The sequence below is a fragment of the Myotis lucifugus genome, unplaced genomic scaffold, assembly GCF_000147115.1.
Source record: "Myotis lucifugus unplaced genomic scaffold, Myoluc2.0 scaffold_151, whole genome shotgun sequence".
Lineage (NCBI taxonomy): Eukaryota > Metazoa > Chordata > Mammalia > Chiroptera > Vespertilionidae > Myotis > Myotis lucifugus.
The window spans coordinates 1,000,094-1,009,670 of NW_005871199.1; the positions used below are offsets into that span (position 1 = coordinate 1,000,094).

Consider the following 9,577-nt stretch of genomic DNA (forward strand, 5'->3'; position numbering starts at 1 on the left):
TTTTTTTTTTTTCTTTTTCCCCTCTTTTTTTTTAAAATCAAAAAAAAAAATTCCCCCGGGGGGGGCCGAAAAACACACCCCCAAAAAGGGGGCAAGTCACAGCCCCCCTTTCCCCCCCCCCCCCCCCCCCCCCGTTGCTCACTCCCCTCACCCACAGGGGCTGAGTCCTCAAGGAGACGATAGCACAGGCGAGGTTTGGGTGCTGGGGGCCTAAGGTGAGCTCAGGATACGAGTGTTTCTCTGGCTACCACCATGAGCACTAGGGCTTCTTCCGAGGCCTGGGAGATGACCTCTCCCCGCCTCCCACACTCTTCTGGGCCTTGGGTTCTCTTTCTGTGAAATGGAAAGGGGTCTCTCAGGCTCAGGGATGAGGGAGGGAATGGGGAAGGGATATGAAGTGTGGGGAGGACGGAACTTTCCTCTACCTTCTAGGTTCTTCCAGCTGACATGGGACAGATGAGCACCACCAACAAAACTAGCCATGCACAGAAAAGTCATATACATGAGAAAGTCAGAGGCCCCACATACATGAGAGGTTCAGGGACGGAAAGTTAAAACGAGGTGTGGATGACATTCTGAGCTAAGGATGAGGTCAGGAGCCTGGGGCTTCAGAAGGGAGGGTTATTGGCAGGATGATGAGCAGAGCAGGTGTTCAGTAATTAGATGTTTACCCTGCTATACAGGTAGGTCATACAAGTCATTTCTGGAGATAAAACTCTTATTATGGACAAAGCCCCTAATTTAAATTCTTTAAGGGAGAGGCAAACGTTTCTTGTGAACCCACAGGGTCTCGATTCAAAATATTTCACATGGCCCAGTGGCACATGTTGGGGAGACCCGTTCTGACCCCCTTCGGCGGGGGGGGGGGGGGTTCTGGTGATATGGTCATCGGTGCCTGCTCCAGCTTAAAACAACAAAAAAGGGCTGCATAGAATAAAAAAAAAATCTTTTTCAAGTATTTAAGCGCTGACAAGGCAGTAAGGAATGAAGAAATAAAAATCTAAGTGAAAACAGACTCCAGGAAGCCAGCCGAGCACCAGGGCCTCTTGTTCCCTGGAGGCACTGGCCAAACTGTGCCAAAATAGCCTTTGGTTTTGATGGTTTGTGGAGGGAAGGAGACAGAGATAAAGCACAGGCCTCCCTCTAGGAGCGGAGACAAGGGAGACACCTCTCCATCCTGCTGGGGCTCTAGCGAGCCAGGGGGCTACGTGTTTCAGCTAAAAGCCAGAGGAAATCCACCCCACCTCATGGGTCTGGAGAAAAGGTGGTGCTGAATGGAGCTGGGGAAGACAGGAAATAGGCTTAAGGAGCTCTAGCCGCAGGCAGCCCACGCAGGAGTCTGCAGTCCACAGTCACTCACAGCGCTCTGGCTCTCGACATGTGTGTGTGCGCGCCCATGCAGGCGCGAGAACTCAGCCCGGACTGCTGCAAGTGCCCCTGTGAGCAACACCCCTTCCTCCTGTGCCTCATCTGTAGGGGTTCGGAATGAGTACCCCACCATGGGCCACCCTGGCATGTGGATTATTTGAGCTGAAGACAACCAAGGTTCAAAAGTCTCAGGAAGAGCTTTCTCGTCCGTTTTAGCCACCTAAAAGAATTTAGATAAAGGGCCTGGCCAGGAAGAGCATTATCAGCAGAAGGGTTTGTGAAGAATGTGGGTAGATTGGGAGAGGAGACTCAGTAGGGCTGGGAGACAGAGTCCTCTCTGTGTCCCATCCTCTCTTTCTGACCCAGCAGCTATTTGTTTTTCCATCTCCATGTGTATTGTCTTTCTCGCCTTTGAAGTCTGAGAGCCTAACCCCTCGTTCTTAGTTCATAATAGCATATGAGTCCCACTTGCCTGACCTCCTGTACAAAGTTAAATTTTTTTCTCCTGCTAATCTGTCTTATGTTAATTTGATTACTAGACCAGCCAAAGGGCCTAGAAGGGTAAAATAAAAAATTTTCCTCCCTGACACATCCTACAGATGTTCTTTCCAAACTCAAAGCAATCTGGAGATGGGGGGGGGGGGGAGACAAGGGGGGTGGGGGGGAGGGGTGTCCCATACCTTCATCTTCTCACCTATAAGTGAAGGTGAGGTGCTCCGAGATCTCCTCTGGCACAGGGGTCCTCTGGGGCGACAAACTTACTCCAGGCTGGAGTGTCTTCCCACTTGGTATTCTGTGGTGCCTGTTCAGAGGGAAGAATAGGGGATGGATGTGCTGGACAAGCCCAGCCTGTCTCCTCCAACAACAGGAGATGGGCTGGAGGCTGTCCCCAGTTCCCAGCTCTGGGGGAGGGCAGAGGGGGAATGAAGGTGGGTGGTGTCTGAGGCCCAGACGGGGCCTTTGATGTGTGCGTGGATAGGTGGGTGGATGGGCCTGTAATAGGGGCTGCTATGGAAGGAGGCAGGGGAGCCCCCAAGGGCACCCTCAGCTTGACCCACTTGGGCTCCCCTGTAATTGCTTCCTTCCTTGGCAGACTACAAATAGGGGCGTGCGGCCTATAGGCTCCTACAGTGGAAACACCAGCACCAGCGGTAAGTGCCAGCTGAGTCCTGCTCTGCATCGGGCGTGGGGTAGCTCGGGGTCTGTCTTCTGGCCTGGGGTCCTGGATTGGGGCTGGCGGGACAACCAGAGCAGGGTCTCATGAGGCGCGGGAAGTCAGGGTTAGTGGACTCGGGGTTTCCCTGTACAGTGAAGGGCTGTTGGGAAGTTTGGGTCAGGGGGTGTGCAGAGCTGAGGTCTGGCCTTGGGGCGGGGGCATTCAGCTAAAAGCACTGGTGCTACCCTCAGTGAGCTCCCTCCTCCTGCCTTCTTCCTACCAATGGGTTGAGACAGGCCAGGCTGCGTGTGGAAGAGAGGATTCCCTCCAGTTTCCAGGCACCAAGCTTCTGGAAAAACAGGGGTGGCGCCAGGCAGGCTGGCAGAAGCCCAGAAGGGCAGCCCAGCACCCCTGAGGTTCCCTTCTCCCTGGGACCATAGCCTTTTCCTCTCCTGGGAACCCAGACACTCCAATCCTGGGTTGTCTCAAAGAGTTGGACCTTTGGGGGTGCATAGCCCCATCACCCCCTTCCTCCCCCCCTCCCCCCCCCGCCACAGCCACACATCATGTGCTGGCCATTGGCACCATAGGGCCCAGCAGAGGGGGAGTCATTGGGGGAGAGGCTTGGCACTGGCTCTCTAGTGTTGCAAGACTCCTGTCCCCCGGGGGAACCAGGGGTGAGTCATTGGGCTCACATGAAAACAACACTTGCCTTCCTGGCTGCCTTATGGTTTCACCAGGCTGGAGGTGCACCCCAGAGGGCAGTGAAAGGGGCCAGTGGAATTTCGGGGGGGGGGTGCGGGCGGGGGGGAATTCCAGGAAGGGCTTTCCTTTAAAAAAAATCTATGTATCTATGTATCTATGTATCTATGTATCTATGTATCTATGTATCTATCTATCTATCTATCTATCTATCTATCTATCTATCTATCTATCTATCTATCCATCAGAGAAAGGAAGGGAGAGGGAGGGAGAAACATCAATGATGAGAGACAAGCATTGATTGGCTGCCTCCTGCATGCCCCACACTGGGGATTGAGTCCACCACCCAGGCATGTACCCTTCACCCGGGCCCCTTCAGTCCATAGGTCGATGCTCTATCCACTGAGCCAAACCGGCGAGGGCAGGGCTTCCTTTTTAACAGAACAAGGTACCCCTATGTAGAGCCTTGAGTCTCAAGACCACTTCGAGCCAGGGGGATGGTCTCAGATGGAGAAGATTAAAGATAGGTAAACACCTGAGCCGGCTTCCTGTTTAGGCCTGTGAGTAAGATTGACCCCACTTTACAGATTAGGCACCTGAGATCCAAACAGGCAAATGGCTCATCCAGGGTGAGAGGCAGAGAGGATCCCAGAAGCATTTCCTTTGGATGCAGCTTCCCTGAGTCAGGGAGGAGGGATGGAGAGGGATGGTGAGGCAATGGGGGTCCCTCTCAGAGTCCACCCTTCCTAAGAACGCCCAGCTTCTCCAAGGGCCGAGGACAGGGAGCACGGGCAGGGTCTCTTTGAGCAAGTTTCCACGGAAGCTCTGGGGTCTTGAAGGGGAAGAGGCTTCTAGGGCCAAGGGCTGTATGTCCTCGGGTGGAGCCAAGTGGGATGAGTCCTTCCTGGGTGTCCAGAATGCGAATAGTTGAAGAGAATCAGGAAGTCGGTAGGGAGTTCCTGTGGGGTTTGCTGAGATGCTGGAGAAATGAGACCTCTGTTGGGGGCGTACAGTAGGTGGCACTGGTGTGGTCAGGAGAGCTGCTTAGAGAAGGAGGGCTTGTGGGGCGAGAAACCTGGCGGAGATGAAGACAGGTCTGGAAGCAGTCATGGAAGCCTGGAGGGCCGAGTGCAGGGCGGTGACCCAGGCCTCTGCTTCTTCTGTGACAGTGAGGATGGCTCGGCCTCTGGAGCAGGCGGTGGCTGCCATCGTGTGCACCTTCCAGGAATATGCGGGGCGCTGCGGGGACAAACACAAGCTCTGCCAGGCAGAGCTCAAGGAGCTGCTGCAGAAGGAGCTGCCCACCTGGATGCCGGTGAGCGCTTCCGGGAAGCACCGCCTGGACAAGCTCTGAGCATCGGACAGCAAGAGGGCAGGGAGGCTAGACGGGGGAGAGGATGCTGGGGAGCGGGTGCTGGGGAGGGAACTGACATGACAGGAATCTGTTTCCTCATCACACCTGCTGCTGGGAGGGTGGAGTGGGCACTGTGAAGAACGCCTAACACACAGAGGCACTCAGCAGCACTAGCAGGGGCTCAGTAAATGGCTGAGAAGGAGGGTTTGGGAGGGGCATTGGGATGGTGCGTTCTCAGGGCAGGTGGGCTGAGATTGGCTCTCAGAAGGGCTGTGGGTTGGAATGGGATCATCCAGGAGTTGGGGGAGGGAAGCAGTGTGTGTGTGTGTGTGTGTGTGTGTGTGTGTAAGGTGTTTTGCCCTCTTGACCTGCCCCCCGTCAACCCCACCCATTCCCCCCACAGACGGAGTTGCGGGAGTGTGACTACAATAAATTCATGAGTCTCCTGGACACCAACAAGGATTGCGAGGTGGACTTTGTGGAGTATGTGCGCTCCCTTGCCTGCCTCTGCACCTACTGCCATGACTACTTCAAGGACTGTCCCCCGGAGCCCCCCTGCTCCCAGTAGCCTCTGCTCCAGCGCTGCCCCCAAAGGTCTGCTCTGATCTGCTCCATCTCTGCGCTGAGGTGGCCCTGGGCATGACCCCCACACACTCCTCCCCTCTCTCCTGCACCCTCTCCATCAGGAGACCCCTAGCATTGCCCCTGATAGCTTAACCCATTTTGCTCACGGTGGTGGGCACATGAAGGGACCTGTCCCAGGACCACAGCGGGTGATATGTAGAGCAGCCACCCGCTGCCTCCCCACAGAGGCCCCCGATGGGCGGAGGTGGGGATCTGCTCTGAGGCTGTCCAGGCCCGGCAGAGTGTGTGCATGAATGAAACCACAACAGGAACAGGCCTGCTTAACTCCTAATAAAGAACTGGTGTCGCTTGGCTTGGTTTGGTTCTTTTAAGAGGACAGCGAGGGCCTTAGGGCAGAATCCATTGACGTCTTTGCTCCTCTCTGGCTTTTTCCATTGAACAGGAGGCCGAGGGCAGTTTCAGACCCTGCAGAAACAAAATGGTCTCCACCGTCCTGCAGGAGGGGGTGGGGATCTACACAAGGATGATGTTCAAGGGAGGCTGGGGAAGGGGGGTCTCTCTCCCCCTTGGGCTATTGAAGAGGGCGAGAGGGCAGCTGAAGTCCCCATGGATCTCAGTCCTCGGGACAGGATGTTCTGAGTGAGGGTGGAGCTGGGGGGTGGGGCTGGTTTGTTCCCTGCCTGGGGCTGTGGGAGCCCAGAGAGCAGCACTAATAGGATTAGGGTGCCAGAGGTCCGATTAGGGTGTTGTCCAAGCCAGGGAGGGCTTCCTTGCATTGGAGGGGAAGGGGAGACCTTGAGGCAGACCCCATCCCTGAAGTCACAGCCACCTGAGGGTCTTAACCCCCCACTTGTGACCCTCACTTAACCCCTGAATTCATACCTCACTCTGAGGGGCTAACCGTGACCCTTCATCTCTTTGTGCCATTTCACCTCTAATTTGCCACCCCATTCTTCACTCCTGACACCCACCCAGCTCTAAACTCTCCTCCTGAGGCCCTCCCCGCCCCACCTGCTCCTGGTGCCTTCAGTCCATCCCTGAACTCCCAGCCTGACTCCCACTCCCTAGTCCATCACTACCTCACCCAGGACCCTTCTCCACGGAGAAGCTTGGGGGGTCCCAGCGCCTCCTTTGGGTGTTAGCCTGTCCCTTCTCCCGGACCTCTAGGTCCTGCCTGGGGTCTCACTCAGCGTAGCAGAGAGTCCTTTGGGGAGGGGAGAAAGACAGAGTGAGCTGTCCCAAGCTTTGAGCCTGGGGTCCCCTCCCTGAGTTCCTGGGCAGTCACATTTTTAGGGCAATTTCCCAGCCGCCACCCACCACACCTGTATCCCCTTTCCTAGCTGCTGGATGGGACCACCTGCTCCCTGTCCCCCATGCCCCAGGCATAGACTGCCCCTTCCTCCAGGTCCCTAAAACTCAGGCCGTGTACACGAGGGGGGGGAGGGTGGGGAGGTGGGGTGGTACCCACCTCACTGAGGCCCCTTGCCTGTGCTCACGGGGCCTCTCACATTGTCTATCTTTGGCTCCTCAGGGCAGGGAGTGGTGCTTCCAGGCTGGGCTATTGGAGGGGGCCCTGGCTCGCACCACATTGGCCCAGGCGGGAGGGCTGACTCCCTCTCTCCCCCATCCTGCATGGGCAGGGCCTGGCCGGGGTATAAATAGGTCAGACCGCTGGGCTCTCCCCACTCTTCCTGTCTCCCCAAACTTCTCTCTTCAGTGCTTCCCCTCTCTTCAACTGGTGAGTTGTGGTTACCTGACTGGCATGCAAGGGATGTCAGGCTGAGGCTCAGGGCAGGAACCAGGGGGGCTGGTGGGGCCCAGATGTGCTAAATGGGTGCATATATGAGATTCCAATGTAGAGGCTCGGGGGTGGGACGCGTGTGTGCGCGCCTGTACATGTGCAAGAGAAGGAAAACAAAGAGAAAGGTGGCCGGGTTGGAGCGATAGTATGTTTTATTGCTGTGGTATGCTTGGTGTGCGTGTGACCTGTGGGTGTGTACATTGCTTATGTTTGCTGGCTGGCACAAGCCTGTGTGTGCATGCTCTGGGGTGGGAAGCAAAATGAAGGCAAAAGGCAACCCTGGGCTTTTGTCTGGCAGTGTCCCTGAGCCTCTGCCCAGCACCCAGCAGCCCAGCCCAAGGGAGCTTGGCCTCCCCTGCATCCCTGCCTCTGCCACTTCACTCTGCCCCTCCCTATGCTAGACCGCTGGTGTTTTCCGCTACAGACTCCTGGGCAGGCCTCCAGCAGCCTCGCCCAACACAGGGAGGGAGAAGAATGAGCTGGGCGGGCTGCTGTGGGCTGAGCTGTGGGACTGAATGGACGCAGTGAGGCCCTGGGAGCTTGCTGCCTCAAGTTCAGAGTCTGCGCAGTGGGCCCTGCAAGCGATTGCCGCCCAAGCTCACATTTCCCACTGTGCACACCCTCCGTGCCAGGAGCTGAGCCCCACCTTTCTGGGCTTCCCTCGTGGTGGGCGTGGTGGGCGCAGAATGTCACCCAGTGCTCCTTGAGTTGATGGGAGTGGGGTGGGGCATTCTAATCACATGGCTGGGGAAGGGTGGGGAAAATAAGGGTGCCTCTGTGACCCCCGCCCCCAGATCTCGACCGCCACCATGACTTCCCCCCTGGAAAAGGCCCTGGATGCGATGGTGTCCACCTTCCACAAGTACTCCGGCAAGGAGGGTGACAAGTTCAAGCTCAACAAGTCTGAGCTAAAGGAGCTGCTGACCCGGGAGCTACCCAGCTTCTTGGGGGTGAGTGACTACTGCCTGGGAGTGAGTCCCTCTCTGGGGCGTTCCCCACAGGGGAGGGGTTAGGGCCCGGGAGGCACCAGTCTTTCTGCAGAGCAGTGGCTCCTGCACTGGCATCTGTCACCGGCTGGGGCCGCTCGCTCTGGTTGCCTGGGTTGGAATTAGAGTGAGCACTCACCACTCACATCCTGGCGCCCAGCACAAAGGTGGCTGAGAATGAGCAGGTAGGTTACAGGCCAGATAACGGGCCAGGGGCTTTAGGCAACTTAGTTGAAGTGCGGCAACTAAAACGCTCAGAGAGGCTAAGGAACGTCCCCAGGTAGTCAGTGTGCAAAGCTGAGATCGATGGACCAGGACGGCCCACCATCACTCCAGTAAAAACAATTTTTGGTCACTTCTCGGCCTTTTGGCTAAGATCAAGTGTAGTATCTGTTCTTATCAGTTTAATACCTGATACGTCCTCTATCCGAGGACAATATATTAAATGGATTTTTGGAGCAGGGAGTAGAAATAAGAGCTTGCTCCGTCCACTCCACGCATTGACCCGGTATTGCAGTACTTCTGGTGCACCAAAAAAAAAAACCCCAAGAAAAACAAACAAACAAACAAACTATTTCTGAGTTTCTATTAGGCTTTTAGATGTGAAGACACAGTTATGGAGACACTCACACACCTATTTCCCCTGATCAGTCACAGCTCCCATCCGTATCAAACTTGATGCAGTTTATCTATGGCTTTCATGACCATTGTCTACTTGGACTCTTAAAAAGTCCTTAGGGGAAGACGTGGTCCTCTTTTCCAGTTGCATCCTGGCACTCAGATTTCCTCACCTGCGGGTAACCCACCCCCCAGCCGAGCTTAGCCGTGAGGGTCGGAGTTCCAAAGCTGGCCCCCTAGGAGTGGTTGTGCCCTCTTAAGCCCCACCTGCAGGTGGAAACCTGGTCTAGTCATGGCTCTGTCCCCTGGACCGCTGGTGTCTACCTGTAGCCTCTTCCCCCCGCAGAAAAAGACAGATGAAGCAGCATTGCAGAAGCTGATGAGCAATTTGGACAACAACAAGGACAACGAGGTGGACTTCCAGGAGTACTCTGTCTTCCTTGCCTGCATCGCCATGATGTGCAACGACTTTTTCGAGGGCTTCCCCGACAAGCAACCCCGGAAGAAATGAGGGCTCCTCAGATGCGGTGGGGGCCTGCCTGCTAGGGTCTTCCCTGTGGGCCGTGGGCACAAAGCCTCACCCTGGCTCCTCCAGACATGTGTAGGATGCTGAGCAAATTCAATAAAGATTATTGGAAACTATGAGGCTGATGTTCTGAAAGATGGGCATGGGGTGGGGGCTGAGGAATATGGGGGGACATGGGGGATGGGAGCACTGGGAGTTGAGCTGCCGTTTTATGGAGGGAAGACTAATTGGAGGTGAAGGCAGGTGACGGAGGGAAGTCGTGTGGATTGTCTTTGTGTGTGTGGAGTGTGTTTGCCTTGTGGAAAAATTTTTTTTTTTATGGGCCCAAAGGAAAAAAAGGACGTCCCCCTGGGGCTTAGAAAGGCCCACCTGTGTGCTCTTAGTTAGGGAACTCGACCCCCCCCTTTCCCTTAAAAAAGTGTCCTTTACTGCCCCCAATGCTGCTGAATTGGGTTGAGGCAACATCTCCCCCCTGGTGGTC

The 9,577-nt window shown here is 55.7% G+C and overlaps 2 protein-coding genes, 1 long non-coding RNA gene and 1 other non-coding gene across 14 annotated transcripts in view; 3 read left to right on the plus strand and 1 right to left on the minus strand.

Moving 5' to 3' along the window:
- The window catches only part of LOC106698229, an 8,453-nt gene extending 4,494 nt beyond the window's left edge, over positions 1–3,959 (minus strand). Inside the window, exons 1-3 of one of the 3 annotated variants that reach the window (XR_002830824.1) lie at positions 3,823–3,959; positions 2,049–2,170; positions 152–333 (exon numbers count right to left, since the gene is read on the minus strand). This is a non-coding gene — a long non-coding RNA (uncharacterized LOC106698229). The remainder of the gene's footprint in view (positions 1–151; positions 334–2,048; positions 2,171–3,822) is intronic. The other 2 variants (XR_001349500.2, XR_002830825.1) reach the window with 2 other exon arrangements.
- Positions 2,319–5,516, plus strand: S100A3 (S100 calcium binding protein A3). Of its 9 annotated transcripts, none has more exons than XM_014461213.2 (3): positions 2,319–2,519; positions 4,396–4,541; positions 4,984–5,516. In XM_014461213.2, exons 2-3 carry the CDS (start codon positions 4,401–4,403, stop codon positions 5,146–5,148), a joined length of 306 nt encoding a protein of 101 aa, XP_014316699.1. In that variant the 5' UTR covers positions 2,319–2,519; positions 4,396–4,400; the 3' UTR covers positions 5,149–5,516. The 9 variants fall into 9 exon arrangements, with proteins under 9 accessions (XP_014316699.1, XP_023614977.1, XP_023614975.1 ...); XM_023759209.1 differs by lacking the exon at positions 2,319–2,519 and adding an exon at positions 3,183–3,201; XM_023759207.1 differs by lacking the exon at positions 2,319–2,519 and adding an exon at positions 3,241–3,285.
- Positions 5,517–6,745: 1,229 nt separating this feature from the next.
- LOC102423604 (protein S100-A4) lies at positions 6,746–9,212 on the plus strand. The gene is made up of 3 exons (XM_006095160.3): positions 6,746–6,903; positions 7,761–7,916; positions 8,917–9,212. The coding sequence occupies exons 2-3, from the start codon at positions 7,776–7,778 to the stop codon at positions 9,079–9,081; spliced, it is 306 nt and encodes a 101-aa protein (XP_006095222.1). The 5' UTR covers positions 6,746–6,903; positions 7,761–7,775; the 3' UTR covers positions 9,082–9,212.
- LOC111827332 lies at positions 8,304–8,488 on the plus strand. Its single transcript, XR_002830845.1, has one exon. It is a non-coding gene; the product is annotated as a U2 spliceosomal RNA (small nuclear RNA).
- Positions 9,213–9,577: the final 365 nt, after the last annotated feature.